At 45.0% G+C, this 17,130-nt stretch overlaps 1 protein-coding gene across 4 annotated transcripts in view; it reads right to left on the bottom strand.

Moving 5' to 3' along the window:
- LOC140725808 (lipoma-preferred partner homolog) overlaps window positions 1-17,130 on the bottom strand; it is a 466,117-nt gene that overhangs the window by 16,118 nt on the left and 432,869 nt on the right. For all 4 annotated transcript variants that reach the window (XM_073041777.1, XM_073041776.1, XM_073041778.1 and 1 more), the window contains exon 8: window positions 656-834. In XM_073041777.1, coding sequence (XP_072897878.1) covers window positions 656-834 — 179 coding nt within the window. The remainder of the gene's footprint in view (window positions 1-655; window positions 835-17,130) is intronic.

Below are 17,130 nucleotides of genomic sequence, written 5' to 3'. Positions count from 1 at the left end.
CCGGGGCAGGAATTGATGGTACAGACCGGGGCAGGAATTGATGGTACAGACCGGGACAGGAATTGATGGTACAGACCGGGGCAGGAATTGATGGTACAGACCGGGGCAGGAATTGATGGTACAGACCGGGGCAGGAATTGATGGTACTGACCGGGGCAGGAATTGATGGTACAGACCGGGGCAGGAATTGAACTCAGACTGATGCTGTAAAGTGTAATGCTAACAGCTACACCTACAGTGATGCCACTGTGGTACTTATTGCAGTAATTGTCCATCTTACAGTAGCTGTTTATCGAAAGCTGCTCCCTCGTTCTAGGTCAGGATTGGCCTGTTTAAGGAGCTTTACAGCCTCTCCCACTAGCTGCAGAAACCGTGCGTTGTCTGGGCCGCAATGCCACGGAAGCAGTGAACATTGGAGTGTGCTGCAGTGCAGAGGGCCCGAGCACACACTTGGGATGAGTACTTGCCGCAGTGTATACCTTTGGTGTCTGTTTTGTCCTGCCACTTCACACACTCCGTTTAGATAAGTATTTGTAACTGAGTGTAACTTGAAGGCTTCACTGAATGTTTGATGTCTGTCTTGTCCTCTAAGTAAATAGTTCACATACTGACCGAGAGAGAGTGTGAGACTGATGACTGGTGTTACGGTACTCACTTGTGAAAGTCCTGAATGCAGTGGATCTGGTTGCTGGAGTCCACAGTGAAGGGGATGCCGTCCAGACTGCGATGACACACCACGCAGGTGAAGCACTGAGGGTGAAAGGCCCGGCCCGTGGCCCGAAGGATACGCTCCATGATCGGCTGAGAGCAGACGCTACACTGCTCCAGAGCGCTCTGTCCGGGAGAGAACTCCGACTCAGAATCACAGCACAGTACAGATCCTTCAGCCCACAAAGTTGGGTCAAACTTTTAAACTGCTCCCTTCTCTTAAGAGTGTCTTAAATGTGCCTAATGTATCTGCCTCAAATGTTACTAAGTGTTACAGGAGGAGGAAAGCACAGGTCCATCAGCCAGATCTCTTTGGGGAAATCAGAGGTGGAGAGGGCCAGCAGCTTTAATTTCTTTGCTGTTATTATTTCAAAGGGTCTGTCCTGGGCCCCACATGGAACTGCCATTTTGAAGAAAGCACAGCAGCAGCTCTGCTTCCTCAGGAATCTGTGAAGATCCCGAATGTCACGTAAAACTTTCACTAGCTTCAATAGGCATGGCAGGGAGTGCACTGACAGGTTGCATCAAGGCTTGGTGTAGAAACAGCAATGCCCATGAATGGAGAAGCCTAAGAAAGTAGAGGACACAGCCCAGTCCTTCACAGATAAAGTCCTGCCCACCACTGAGCACACTGACAAGAGACGCTGTCACAGGAAAGCAGCATCCATCATCAAGGATCTGTCAGCATCCCGGACCCATACCAGCAAGTTCAGAAACAATTATCAACCATCAGGCTGTTAAACCAGAGGGGATAACTTCACTTAACCTCCCTCATCCTGTCACTGAACTGTTCCCACAACCTATGGACTCACTTTCAAGGACTCTTCATCTCATCTTCTTGATGCTTACAGCTTATTTATTTATTATTATTACCCTTTTTTCTCATTTTTGTATTTGCAGAGTTTGTGGTCTTTTGCACATTAGCTGTTTGTTCTGTTGGGTGCGGTCTTTAGACCAGAAGACCATAAAACGTAGAAGCAGAATTAGGCCATTCAGCCCATCAAGTCTGCTCTGGGTGTCCGGATCCCACTCAGTACCATACACCTGTCTTTTTGCCATATCCTTTGATGCCCGACCGATCAGGAAACGATCAAATTCCGCCTTAAATATACGCACAGACTTGGCCTCACCATAGTCTGTGGCAAAGCATTCCACAGATTCAGTACTTTCTGGCTAAAAAAAATCCTCCTTACCTCTGTTTTTAAAAGGTCACCCCTCAATTTTGAGGCTGTGCTTTCTAGTTCTGGATACCCCCATCATAGGAAACATCCTCTCCACACCCACCCTATCAAGTTCTTTCATTGATTCCATGGTGTCTCTTTATTATGAATGCCTGCCAGTAGGTTGTATATGGTAATATAAATCTACTTTGATAATAAATTTCCTTTCAACTTTGATCTATGGCCTCCACAGCTGCCTAGGGCCCTTCGTCTCTTAGACCATAAGACCATAAAGTATAAGAACAGAATTAGGCCATTTGGCCCATCAAGTCTGCTTCACCAATTGATCATGGCTGACCCAATTTTCCTCTCAGCTCAAATCTCCTGCCTTCTCCCCGTATCCCTTCATGCTCTGACCAATCAAGAGCCTATCAACCTCTGCCTTAAATATACATAATGACTTGGCCTCCACAGCTGCCCGTGGCAAAGAATTCCACAGATGCACCACTCTCTGACAAAGAAATTCCTCCTTGTCTCCGTTCTAAAAAGTCGCCCCTCTATTCTGAGGTGGTGTCCTCTGGTCTTCGACTCTCCACCATAGGAAACATCCTCTCCACATCCACTGTATCTGTGACCCTAGACTCCCCCACCATAGGAAACATCCTCTCCACATCCACTCTATCTGTGGTCCTAGACTCCCCCACTATAGGAAACATCCTCTCCACATCCACTCTCTCTGTGACCCTAGACTCCCCCACTATAGGAAACATCCTCTCCACATCCACTCTATCTGTGTCCTCTGGTCCTAGACTCCCCCACTATAGGAAACATCCTCTCCACATCCACTCTATCTGTGACCCTAGACTCCCCCACTATAGGAAACATCCTCTCCACATCCACTCTATCTGTGATCCTAGACTCCCCCACTATAGGAAACATCTTCTCCACATCCACTCTATCAAGGTCTTTTATTATTTGATAGGTTTCAATTAGGTCACCCTTCATTCTTCTGAATTCCAGTGAATACAGGCCCAGAGCTATCAAATGCTCTTCATATGACAAGCCATTCAATCCTGGAATCATTTTTGTGAACCTCCTTTGAACACTCTCTAGTTTCAGCATATCCTTTCTGAGATAGGGCGTCCATACCTGCTCACAATACTCCAAGTGAGGCCTCACCAGTGCTTTAAAGTATCAACATTACATCCTTGTTTTTATATTCTAGTTCTCTTGAAATGAATGCTAACATTGCATTTGCCTTCCTCACCACAGAAGCAAACTGCAAATTAACCTTCAGGGAATTCTGCACAAGGACTCCCAAGTCCTGTTGTGCCTCAGAGTTTTGAATTTTCTCTCATTTAGAAAATCATCTATGCTTTCATTTCTTCTACCCAAGTACATGACCATACACTTCCCGACACTGTATTCCATCTGCCACTTCTTTGCCCGTTCTCCTAATCTGTCTAAGTCCTTTTGTAGATTCTCTGCTTCCTCAAAACTTCCAGCCCCCACCTTTCTTCGTGTCATCCGCAAACTTTGCCATAATCAATTCCATCAGACAAACCATTGACATATAACAGATCCCTGTGGAACATCACTAGTCACTGGCAGCCATACCAGAAAAGGCTCCTTTTATTCCCACACTTTGCCTCCTGTCAATCAGCCACTGCTTTATCCAGGTTAGAATCTTTCCTGTAATACCATGGGCTTGTAGCTTGTTAAGCAGCCTCATGTGTGGCACCTTGTCAAAGGCCTTCTGAAAATCAAAGTACACAACATCAACCGATTTTCCTTTGTCTATCCTACTTGTTATTTCTTCAAAGAATTCCAACAGAGACATCAGGCAAGGTTTTCCCTTAAGGAAGCTGCACTGACCATGGCCCCAAAGTCCTCATCCCTAACAACTGACTCCAATGTTCTCCCAATCAAAAAACTAGGTAATAATAGAGATCTAGCAGATTATAAAGCTAGCAGGAAGGAGCTTAAGAATGAAATTAGGAGAGCCAGAAGAGGCCATGAGAAGGCCTTGGCGAGCAGGATGAAAGAAAATGAGGATGTGACTAAAGACATTGATAAAGAAAGAGCAGCAGATGTAGTGTATATGGATTTCAACAAGGCATTTGATAAGGTACCCCATGCAAGGCTTATTGAGAAAGTAAGGAGGCATGGGATCCAAGGGGACATTGCTTTGTGGATCCAGAATTGGCTTGCCCACAGAAGGCAAAGAGTGGTTGTAGACGGGTCATATTCTGCATGGAGGTGATCAGTGGTGTGCCTCAGGGATTTGTTCTGGGACCCCTACTTATTGTGATTTTTTTAACTGACCTGGATGAGGAAGTGGAGGGATGGGTTAGTAAGTTTGCTGATGACACAAAGGTTGGGGGTGTTGTGAATAGTGTGGAGGGATGTCAGGTTACAGCGAGACACTGATAGGATGCAAAACTGGGCTGAGAAGTGGCAGATGGAGTTCAACCCAGATAAGTGTGAAATAGTTCATTTTGGTAGCTCAAATATGATGGCAGAATATAGTATTAATGGTAAGACTCTTGGCAGTGTGGAGGATCAGAGGGATCTTGGGGTCTGAGTCCATAGGATGCTCAAAGTAGCTGCACATGTTGACTCTGTGGTTAAGAAGGCGTACAGTGTATTGGCCTTCATCAATCATGGAATTGAATTTAGGAGTCGAGAAGTAATGTTGCAGCTATATAGGACCCTGGTCAGACCCCACTTGGAGTACTGTGCTCAGTTCTGGTCGCCTCATTATAGAAAGGATGTGGTAACCATAGAAAGGGTGCAGAGGAGATTTACAAGGATGTTGCCTGGATTGGGGAGCATGCCTTCTGAGAATAGGTTGAGTGAACTTGGCCATTTCTCCTTGGAACAACAGAGGATGAGAGGTGACCTGATGGAGGTGTATAAGATGATGAGAGGCATTGATCGTGTGGATAGTCAGAGGCTTTTTCCCAGGGCTGAAATGGTTGCCACAAGAGGACTCAGGTTTAAGGTGTTGGGGAGTAGGTACAGAGGAGATGTCAGGGGTAAGATTTTTATGCAGAGAGTGGTGAATGTGTGGAATGGGCTGCTGGCAATGGTGATGGAGGCAGATACATTAGGGTCTTTTAAGAGAATTTTGGATAGGTAAGTGGAGCTTAGAAAAATAGAGGGCTATGGGTAAGCCTAGTAATTTACAAGGTGGGGACATGTTCAGCACAACCTTGTGGGCCGAAGAGCCTGTATTGTGCTGTAGGTTTTCTATGTTTCTATGTGAAGAGCAAGAGGATAAGACATGAGCAAATAGGACCTATCAAGTGTGACAGTGGAAACATGTGTATGGGATCAGAGGAGATAGCGGAGGTACTTAATGAATACTTTGCTTCAGTATTCACTATGGAAGAGGATCTTGGCGATTGTAGGGATGACTTACAGTGGATTGACAAGCTTGAGCATATAGACATTAAGAAAGAGGATGTGCTGGAGCTTTTGGAAAGCATCAAGTTGGATAAGTCACCGGGACCGGATGAGATATACCCCATCCTACGGTGGGAGGCGAGGGAGGAGATTGCTGAGCCTCTGGTGATGATCTTTGCATCATCAATGGGGATGGGAGAGGTTCTAGAGGTTTGGAGGGTTGCAGATGTTGTTCCTTTATTCAAGAAAGGGAGTAGAGATAGCCCAGGAAATTATAGACCAGTGAGTCTTACTTCAGTGCTTGGTAAGTTGATGGAAAAGATCTTGAGAGGTAGGATTTATGAATATCTTGAGAGGTGTAATATGATTAGGAATAGTCAACATGGCTTTGAGAAAGGCAGGATGTGCCTTACGAGCCTGATTGAATTTTTTGGGGATGTGACTAAACACGTTGATGAAGGAAGAGCAGTAGATGTAGTGTATATGGATTTCGGCAAGGCATTTGATAAGGTACCCCATGCAAGGCTTATTGAGAAAGTAAGGAGGCATGGGATCCAAGGGGACATTGCTTTGTGGATCCAGAACTGGTTTGCCAACAGAAGGCAATGAGTGGTTGTAAACGGGTCATATTCTGCATGGAGGTCGGTCACCAGTGGAGAGCCTCAGGGATCTGTTCTGGGACTCCTGCTCTTTGTGAATTTTATAAATGACCCGGATGAGGAAGTGGAGGGATGGGTTAGTAAGTTTGCTGATGACACAAAGGTTGGGGGTGTTGTGAGTAGTGTGGAGGGCTGTCAGAGGTTACAGTGGGACATTGATTGGATGCAAAACTGGGCTGAGAAGTGGGAGATGGAGTTCAACCCAGATAAGTGTGAAGTGGTTCATTTTGGTAGGTCAAATATGATGGCAGAATATAGTATTAATGGTGAGACTCTTGGAAGTGTGGAGGACCAGAGGGATCTTGGGGTCCGAGTCCATAGGACACTCAAAGCTGCTGCGCAGGTTGACTCTGTGGTTAAGAAGGCATACGGTGCATTGGCCATCATCTACCATGGGATTGGGTTTAAGAGCCGAGAGGTAATGTTGCAGCTGTATAGGACCCTGGTCAGACCCCACTTGGAGTACTGTGCTCAGTTCTGGTCGCCTCACTACAGGAAGGATGTGGAAGCCATAGAAAGGGTGCAGAGGAGATTTACAAGGATGCTGCCTGGATTGGGGAGCATGCCTTATGAGAATAGGTTGAGTGAACTCGGCCTTTTCTCCTTGGAGCGACAAGAGGATGAGAGGTGACCTGATAGAGGTGTATAAGATGATGAGAGGCACTGTTTTTTTGTGGATAGTCAGAGGCTATTCCCCAGGGCTGAAATGACTAACACAAGAGAGACAGTTTTAAAGTGCTTGGAAGTAGGAACAGAGAAGATGTCAGGGGTAAGTTTTTTACGCAGAGACTGGTGAGTGCGTGGAATGGGCTGCCGGCAACGGTGGTGGAGGCGGATACGATAGGGTCTTTTAAGAGACTCCTGGTTAGGTACAAGGAGCTTTGAAAAATAGAGGGTTATGGGTAACCGTAGTTAATTTCTAAGATATGTACATGTTCGGCACAGTATAGTGGGCCAAGGGACCAGTATTGTGCTGTCGGTTTTCCATGTTCTATGTTTCTAACCACTAACTGGCCTATAGTTTTCTTTCTTCTGCCTCTCTCCCTCAAAAACAGGAGTGACATTTGCAATTTTCCAGTCTTCCAGAACCATTCCAGAATCTATTGATTCTTGAAAGGTCATTACTAATGCCTCCACAGTCTCTTCAGCCACCTCTTTCAGAACCCTGGGGTGTGTACCATCTGGTCCAGGTGACTTATCTACCTTCAGACCTATCACTTTCCCAAGATCTTTCTCTTAATAATGGTAACCTCACACACTTTATGCTCCCTGAACCCTGGAACTTTCACCATACTGCTAGTGCTGTCCACAATGATGCTAAATAGTTACTCAATTCGTCCACCATTTCCTTTTCTCCCAATACTACCTCTCCAGCATCATTTTCCAGTGGTCCAATATCCACTCTCGCCTCTCTTTTACGCTTTATGTATCTGAAGAAACTTTTGGTATCCTCTTTAATATTGTTGGCTAGCTCACTTTTGTATTGCATCTTTACTTTCTTCATTATTTTTAGTTGCTTTCTGTTGGTATTTAAAAGCTTCCCAATCCTCTAACTTCCCACCTATTTTTGCTCTATTATATGCCCCTTCTTTGGCTTTTATTGTGCCTTCTCTTGTTAGCCATGGTTGTGTCATTTTGCCTTTAGAATACTTCTTACCCTTTGTTATGTATACCTATTGTGCCTTCTCAATTGCTTCCAGAAATTTCCGCTATTGCTGTTCTGCTGTCATCCCTGCCAGTGTTCTTTTGCAATCACATCTGGCCGACTCCTCTCTCATGCCTCTGTAATTTCCTTTACTCCACTGTAATACTGATACATCTGCCTTTAGCTTCTCCTTCTGAAGGCTGAACTCAATCGTATTATTATCACTTGCCCGAGAGGATACTTTCTCCCACATCCCAAAGACGTATGTGTTGGTAGGTTATCTGGCTGCTGTAGGAAGAATGTTAAGGTGTAAACGAGTGCTGTCAGAGTTGAGTGGAGGATGGGTTAGAACACAGAACACTGCAGCCCCTACAGCTCACAGTATTATGCTTACTCTGTGATCAATCTAAACCTTTCCTCCTGCATAACACTCCACATTTCTGTTATCTATGTACCTGTCTAGGAATCTCTTAAATATGCTTGGCTGGGCATTCCACTCACCTACCACTCTGTGTACAGAACAGACCCTGGCATCCCTCTAATAGCTTCCTCCAATCACCTTAGAACTATTCCCCCCTATTACCCATTTCTGATCTGAGGAAAAGGTCTCTGGCTGTGCATCCGATCTATGGCTCTTTCTATCTTCTACACCTCTCAAGTCGTCTCTCACCCTCCTTCACCCAACAGAGAAAACCCCAGCTCACTCAACCTCTCCTCAGAAGACATGCTCTCCAATCCAGGCAGATCCTGGTAATTCTCTTCTGCAGCTTCTCTAAAGGCTTCCACATCCCTCCTACGGTCAAGTGACCACAATGTCTAACTATCTGCGCACCAACATTGTTCAATGATCAGGACAAGCAAGCAACATCATCTTCAGTACGGGCAGAAAGCTAAATTTATTTAATAAGGCAAAGGAAGACGTTCAACAAAGATTGAATTAAACGTGATCGGTGATCAAACTCTAACAGCATGTTTCCTAGGTGAGGAATAATGCAATGAGACTGGGCAACGTGACAGTTCCAACCCAGTAGATTGAACAAGACGGGACAATAGTAAAACGGATGAAAGAAAACAGAGGTCAATAAAGTACAGAATATACCCTTCACGGAAAGAGCTTGAATTACCACATAACATCTAAATGTGAATGGAAAAGAAAACCAAACGCAATAGACAGGAGAAATTGTCCTTCCATTGCTGTGGAAAGTACAGGCGCAGATTCATCAACAACTTTCAAAACAACTGAAATAATCAGAGATACCAAACCCAGAACAGTACAACACAGGAACAGGCTATTCATCCACAGTGTACAGTACAGGAACTGGCCATTCATCCACAATGTACAGTACAGGAACTGGCCATTCATCCACAGTGTACAGTACAGGAACTGGCCATTCATCCACAGTGTACAGTACAGGAACTGGCCATTCATCCACAGTGTACAGTACAGGAACAGGCTATTCATCCATAGTGTACAGTACAGGAACTGGCCATTCATCCACAGTGTACAGTACAGGAACAGGCCATTCATCCACAATGTACAGTACATGAACAGGCCATTCATCCATAGTGTACAGTACAGAAACAGGCCATTCATCCACAATGTACAGTACAGGAACAGGGCATTCAGCACACAGTGTACAGTACAGGAACAGGCCATTTATCCACAGTGTACAGTACAGGAACAGGCCATTCATCCACAATGTACAGTACAGGAACAGGTCATTCATCCATAGTGTACAGTACAGGAACTGGCCATTCATCCACAGTGTACAGTACAGGAACTGGCCATTCATCCACAGTGTACAGTACAGGAACTGGCCATTCATCCACAGTGTACAGTACAGGAACAGGCTATTCATCCATAGTGTACAGTACAGGAACTGGCCATTCATCCACAGTGTACAGTACAGGAACAGGCCATTCATCCACAATGTACAGTACATGAACAGGCCATTCATCCATAGTGTACAGTACAGAAACAGGCCATTCATCCACAATGTACAGTACAGGAACAGGGCATTCAGCACACAGTGTACAGTACAGGAACAGGCCATTTATCCACAGTGTACAGTACAGGAACAGGCCATTCATCCACAGTGTACAGTACAGGAACAGGCCATTCATCCACAATGTACAGTACAGGAACTGGCCATTCATCCACAGTGTACAGTACAGGAACAGGCCATTCATCCACAGAGTACAGTACAGGAACAGGCACAGTGTACAGTACAGGAACAGGCCATTCATCCACAGTGTACAGCACAGGAACAGGCCATTCATCCACAGTGTACAGTACAGGAACAGGCCATTCATCCACAATGTACAGTACAGGAACAGGCCATTCATCCACAGTGTACAGTACAGGAACAGGCACAGTGTACAGTACAGGAACAGGCCATTCATCCACAGTGTACAGTACAGGAACTGGCCATTCATCCACAATGTACAGTACAGGAACAGGCTATTCATCTATAGTGTACAGTACAGGAACTGGCTATTCATCCACAGTGTACAGTACAGGAACAGGCCATTCATCCACAGTGTACAGTACAGGAACAGGCACAGTGTACAGCACAGGAACAGGCCATTCATCCACAGTGTACAGTACAGGAACTGGCCCTTTGGCTTGCTATGTTGTGGCAAAGCAATTAAATTAGTAATCTTATTGGTCACTAAACTAATCTCCTCTGCTTATACAATGTTCCTATCCTTCCATCTTCCTCACATTCTTTTGCTGTCTAAACCTCTCAAAAAAGTCTCTGTCGTGGGCCAATCCTTCAGTCTTGCAAGGCGTGGCCCATCGAAGGTCTTTCCTTTCTCAGGGAAGAGCCTCTGTTTGTGTTTCTGAAGCTCTGGGATTTTATGGGTTGGGGTTGCTAGCCCTGCGCCAACCCTCCTCTCTTTGGGACAGTCCATGGCAGAGTTCTACACCATTCTGTTTGCCTTTTAATCTGTGAGAGATCCTCTGTATCTGTGCTCAGGGTGAAGAGGCTACACTCTGTTCTTGAGGCTTTGCTACCCATGAGAAGGTGGAGAAGCCCCGTAGTGACTTTGACGAGTTGGCTGGTTCAGAGAACATTAGAATTTTCACCCTGGTGTCTCTGGGCAGACGGGGCTTGTCAGCCGTGGTCAGCAGCTCACCTGGAAGGAAAACTCTGATCTTACATGTCCGCTGCCATGTGGCTAAACACACTCATGGGGAAGGCTTTTGGAGTAAACCCCGAGGGAAAATCCACCTAAGGCAGTCCTACATTGAGTTCCACACTGACTGGCAACTCCTGCGATGCTACTGGTGCCAAACTGCATCGGTCTCTGCCGTTCCTTTGGTCCAAACATATCGATGTAGTTATAAAGAAGGGAAGAGAGTGGCTATACTTCCTAAGGAGTTTGAAGAGATTTGGCGTGTCAACAAATACACTCATAAACCTCTATAGATGTATCGTGGAGAGTATTCTGACAGGCTGCATCACTGTCTGGTATGGTGGGGCTACTGCACAGGACTGAAAGAAGCTGCAGAAGGTTGTAAATCTAGTCAGCTCCATCTTGGGTACTGGCCTACAAAGTACTCAGGACATCTTCAGGGAGTGGTGTCTCAGAAAGGCAGCGTCCATTGTTAAGGACCTCCAGCACCCAGGACATGCCCTTTTCTCACTGTTACCATCAGGGAGGAGGTACAGAAGCCTGAAGGCACACACTCAGTGATTCAGGAACAGCTTCTTCCCCTCTGCCATCCGATTCCTAAATGGACATTTAACCCTTGAACACTATCGCACTTTTTTAATACTGTATATATTATTCCTGTTTTTGCACAGTTCTTACTCTATTCAATATGTATATACTGTAATTTATTTATTTATTATTATTTATTTCTCTGCTAGATTATGTATTGCATTGAACTGCTGTTGCTAAATTAACAAATTTCACGTCACGTGCTGGTGATAATAAACCGGATTGTGATTCATCAGCTGCATGCCAGAACTTGCTCTCCATATTGTACTGCCCGGCCCTGCATACTGGCTGGACAGTCAGGATGCAACGCGCATGGCTGAGCCCGAACAACAGAGGGTGGGGATTCACACAATGGGTCAGGCTGGATAAGTGCACCCGACGTTCTGGTGGCACTTCAGTTCCACACACCTGATATATGGACACCCAGTACAGGGGAAACAAGCCACTCAGGATCTACTCCTGGGCCTGCCCAAGACAGCCATCCAGACTACGGCCAGTCAAAGACCCTGCACCATCCAAATGCCCAACTTGCCTCCTCCGGGGTTAAGTTTCTGTCTCGGTGCCCTTGGAGAGGGAGCAAGTGGACACCAGTAGCAATCGGTGTTTAGGATGGATTAGCAAGAGAAAATTAAAGGAAGGCAAGGCCAAGTGCAGTGGCCATCGTCTGAGTGGACAAAGTCTGAATGTTGACCTTAAGGCTTCATCGAACAGAGGCTTCAGCCAAGAGGAAAACAAAGCAAAGGAAAGGAAAGGTCAAGTTCTTTGTCCCTTCTCTTCTTTACATCTGCTCAACCAGAGACATCAAGATAGTGAAATGCTCCTCTTGAGGGATGTGAGAAGGCAGGGAGACCTCCAGTGCCCCGATGACTACAATTGTGATAGGCAATTCGTTAGTTAGGGGAACAGACAGGATGTTCTGTGGGCCAGAATGAGATTCCCATATTGTATGTTGGCTCCTGTGTGCCAGCGTCCGGGATATCTCAGATCGAGTTTTCAGCATTCTTAAGTAACAGCCAGAAGTCATGGTCCATGTAGTACCAACAACTTTGGTAAGACGAGTGATGAGGTTCTACATAGGGAGTTGGATGCTAAGCTGAAGAGCAGGATCTCCAGGGTTGTGATCTCAGGATTGCTACCCGTGCCAAGTGCTAGTGAGGCCAGAACTAGGAAAATTATAGTTTAATACGTGGCTAAGGAGTTGGTGAACAGTTAGTGGAGAGGTTGGGGAGGCAGGTGTAGGTAAGACTTCAGACTAAGTTACGGATCAAAAGATTGAGCATGGTGTGACTGGTGTCCTGAGCTGCAAGACGTATCATAGGTTAACAGTGCTGAAGAAGAGGTAGCTGGTTTACTAACAGAGGCAATGTTTCATGAGGAGAGGCTGATGACAGGGCAAAATTACAGCCAACAGGATGAGTTGCAATGTAAAAGTCAGACAAAATAGAAAAGGGTGAATACAGGACTGAAGGTGTTGTGTCTGAATGCACGCAGTATACGGATGAATGCGTGCAGTATACGGATATACGCAGTATACGGATGAATGCGTGCAGTATACGGATATACGCGGTATACACAGTATACGGATGAATGCGTGCAGTATACGGATATACGCGGTATACACAGTATACGGATATACGCAGTATACGGATGAATGCGTGCAGTATACGGATATACGCGGTATACGCAGTATACGGATATACGCAGTATACAGATTAATGCGGGCAGTATATGGAATAAGGTCGATGAACTTGCAGCACAGTTGCAGGTTGGTAGGTATGATGTTGTGGGCATCACTGAATCAGGGCTGAAAGAAGATGATAGCTGGGAGCTCAGTGTTAAGGATACACATTGTATCGAAAGGACTAGTGGTAAAGCAGAGCAAAGCACTGCTCTGTTGGTAAAAAAAAAGAAAACAAATCATTAGAAAGAGGTGGCATAGGGTCGGAAGGTATTGAATCACTGTAGTTAGAGCTAAGGAACTGCAAGGGTAAAAAGATCCCGATAGGATTTGTATACAGACCCCAAGCAATAGTAAGGATACGGTCTACAGATTACATTGTGAGATAGAAAATGCCTGCCAGAAGGGGAATGGTCATGGGGATTTCAATGTGCAGGTAGATGTGGAAAATCAGGTTGCTGCTGGATTCCAGGAAGGGGAGTTTCTAGGTGCCTACAAGATGGCCTAATAGAGCAGCTCCTGGTTGAGCCCACTAGAGCATCGGCTATTCTGGATTTGGTGTTGTGCAATGAACCACACTTGATTAGAGAGCTGAAGGTAAAAGAACCCTTAAGGACAGGTAATCACAATATGGTGGAATTCACCCAGAAATTTGAGAAGAAGCTGAAGTCAGATGTAACAGTATTCCAGTGGAGTAAAAGGTATTACAGAGGCATGAGAGAGGAATTGGCCAGAATTGATTGGAAAAGAACACTGGCAGGGAATGTGACAGATCAGCAATGGCTGGAATTTCTGGAATCAATTTGGAAGGCACGGGATATATACATTCCAAAGAGGAAAAAATATTCTAAAGGAAAGATGACACAACCATGGCTAAAAAGACATCAAAGCCAAAATGCAAGCCGAAGAGAGGACATATAATAGAACAAAAAAAAAGTGGAAAGAGGTTTGGGAAGCTTTAAAAACCAACAGAAGGCAACTAAAAAAGTCATTAAGAAGGTAAAGGTGGAATACCAAAGTAAACTAGCCAATAATATTAAAGAGGACACCAAAAGTTTCTTCAGATGCATAAAAAAGAGATGAAAATGGATATCGGATCACTGGAAAACAATGCTGGAGAGGTAATAATGGGGAACAATGAAATGATGGACAAACTGAGTAAGTATTTTCAATCAGTCTTCACTGTGGAAGACATTAACAGCATAGTGGAGGTTCCAGGAGTCAGGGTTCTGAGGTGTGAAGCTACCATAACTAGAGAGAAGGTTCTTGGGAAACTGAAAGGTCTGAAGGTAGATAAGCCACTTGGACCAGATAGTGTACACCTCACAGTCTCAAAGAGACGGCTGAAGAGATTGTGGAGGCATTAGTAATGATCTTTCAAGACTAACTAGATTCTGGAATGGTCTGGAGACTGGAAAATTGCAAATGTCATTCCACTGTTCAAGAATGGAGAGAGGCAGAAGAAAGGAAACTTATAAGCCAGTTGGTCTGACCTTAGTGGCTGGGAAGATGTTGGAGTCGATCGTTAAGGATGAGGTCTCAGGGTACTTGGAGGCACGTGATAAAATATGCCATAATCAGCATGGTTTCCTCAAGGTAAAATCTTGCTTGACAAATCTGTTGGAATTCTTTGAAGGAGAAACAAGCAGGATAGACAAAGGAGAATTGGTTGATGGTGTGTACTTAGATTTTCAGAAGGCCTTTGATAACGTGCCACAAATGGGGCTGCTTAACAAGCTACGAACCCATGGTATTACAGTAAAGAATCTAGAATGGATAAAACAGTGGCTGATCGGCAGGAGGCAAAGATTAGGAATAAAGGGAATCTTTTCTGACTGGCTGCTGGTGACTACTGGTGTTCCACAGGGGTCAGCGATGGGTCAGATTCTTTTGATGTTATATGATAGTGGCTTGGATGATGGAATTGGTGGCTTTGTTGCAAAGTTTGCAGACAATACGAAGATAGAGCCTTCTTTTACACACCCAATCACCTCATTCAGAGCATCATTCAGACTGGGAGATGGCTTTGCCGAGCACCTATGCTCCATCCACCAGCAAAACGGGATCTCCCAGTGGCCACCCTGTTTAATTCCACTTCCCATTTCCACTCCGATATGCCAGTCCATGGCCTTCTCCACTGTTGCAATGAAGCCATGATCAGGTTGGAGGAACCACATCTTAGATTCCATCTGGTAGCCACCAATCAGATGGCATGAACATTGATTTCTTCCAGTAATGCCCCTATCCCCTTCACCATTCCCCATTTCCATTTCCCCCCTCACCTTATCACCTCCCTCTGGTGCTCCTCCCCCTTCTCTTTCTTCCATGGCCTTCTATCCTCTCCTATCAGACTCCCCCTTCTCCAGCCCTGTACCTCTTTCATCAGTAAACTTCCCAGCTCTTAACTTCAGCCCTTCCCACCCTTCCCATTACCTATCACCTTCAAGCTCTTCCTCCCCTTCCCCCACTTGCTTACCCTGACTCTTCATCTTTTTTGATCAGTACTGATGAAGGGTTAAGCCTGAACTGTACTGTTTTGCACAGATGCTGTCTGGCCTACTCAGTTCCTCTAGGATTTTGTATCTGTTGCCAGGCCATTTGGCCCATTGTGTGTGATCCACATTTCCATCATGGATGATTTATTTTCTCTCTCAACCCCATTCTCCTGCCTTCTCCCCGTGGCCTTTGATGCCTTGGCTAATCAAGAACCTATTAACATCTGCTGTAAATTTACCAAATGACTTGGCCTCCACAGCCATCTGTGACAATGAATTCCACAGATTCACCATCCCCTGGATAAAGAAGTTCCTCATCTCTTTTCTAAAGCAATGTCCCTCTACTCTGAAGGCAGTGCCCTCTGATCCTAGACTGCCTCACTCTACAAAACATCCTCTCCACATCTGCTCTATCTAGGCCTATCAATATTCGATAGATTTCATTGTGATCTCCCCTCATTTTTCTAAACGCCAGTGAGTATAGGCCCAGGAGCATCAAACGCTCCTCATACCTTATAATTTTTATTCCCAGATTCATTCTCGTGAAACTCCTCTGGACCCTCTCCAATGGTAACACATCATTTCTTAGATAAGAGGTCCAAAACTGTTGACAATACTCCAAGTGCAGTCTGACCCAATGCCTTATAAAACCTGAACATTACATCCTTGCTTTTAGACCAAAAGTCCATAAAACATAGGAGCAGAATTAGGCCATTCAGCCCATCGAGTCTGCTCCACCATTCTGTCATGGCTGATCCAGATCCCACTCAACCCCATACACTTGCCTTCTCGCCGTATCCTTTGATGTCCTGACCAATCAGGAAATGATCAATTTCCGCCTTAAATATATGTACAGACTTGGCCTCCACCGCAGTCTGTGACAGAGCATTCCACAGATTAACTACTCACTGGCTAAAATAATTTCTCCTTACCTCGGTTCTAAATGGTTGCCCCTTAATTTTGAGGCTGTGCTCTCTAGTTCTGGATACCCCCATCATAGAAAACAATCCTTTCCACATCCACCCTATCCAGTCCTTTCAACATTCGGTTGGTTTCAATGAGATACCCCCGCATTCTTCTAAATTCCAGTGAGTACAGGCCCAAAGCTGCCAAACGCTCCTCATATGTTAATCCTCTTCATTCCTGGAATCATCCTCCTGAACCTCCACTGGACTCTCTCCAATGACAACAAATCCTTTCTGAGATATGGGGCCAAAAACTGTTGACAATACTCCAAATACGGCCTGACTAGTGTCTTAAAAAGGCTCAGCATTATCTCCTTTTTTTTATATTCTATCCGCCTTGAAATAAATGACAACATTGCATTTGCCTTCTTTACCATAGACTCAACCTGTAAATTAACCTTCTGGGAGTTTTGCATGAGGACTCCTAAGTCTCTCTACACCTCTGATATTTGAAACTTCTCCCCATTTAGATAATAGTCCGCACTATTGTTTCTTTTACCAAAATGTATTATCATACATTTTCCAACACTATATTCCATCTGCCACTTTTTTGCCCATTCTTCCAATTTGTATAAGTCCTGCTGTAATCGTATTGCTTCCTCAACACTACCTACCCCTCCACCTATCTTTGTATCATCTGCACACTTTGCCACAAAGCCATTAATTCCAATATCTAAATCTTT

This window comes from Hemitrygon akajei, chromosome 3 (assembly GCF_048418815.1).
Source record: "Hemitrygon akajei chromosome 3, sHemAka1.3, whole genome shotgun sequence".
Classification (NCBI taxonomy): domain Eukaryota; kingdom Metazoa; phylum Chordata; class Chondrichthyes; order Myliobatiformes; family Dasyatidae; genus Hemitrygon; species Hemitrygon akajei.
Note: the sequence above shows the minus strand (reverse complement) of the source record. Positions and strands in the feature narration are given on the sequence as shown.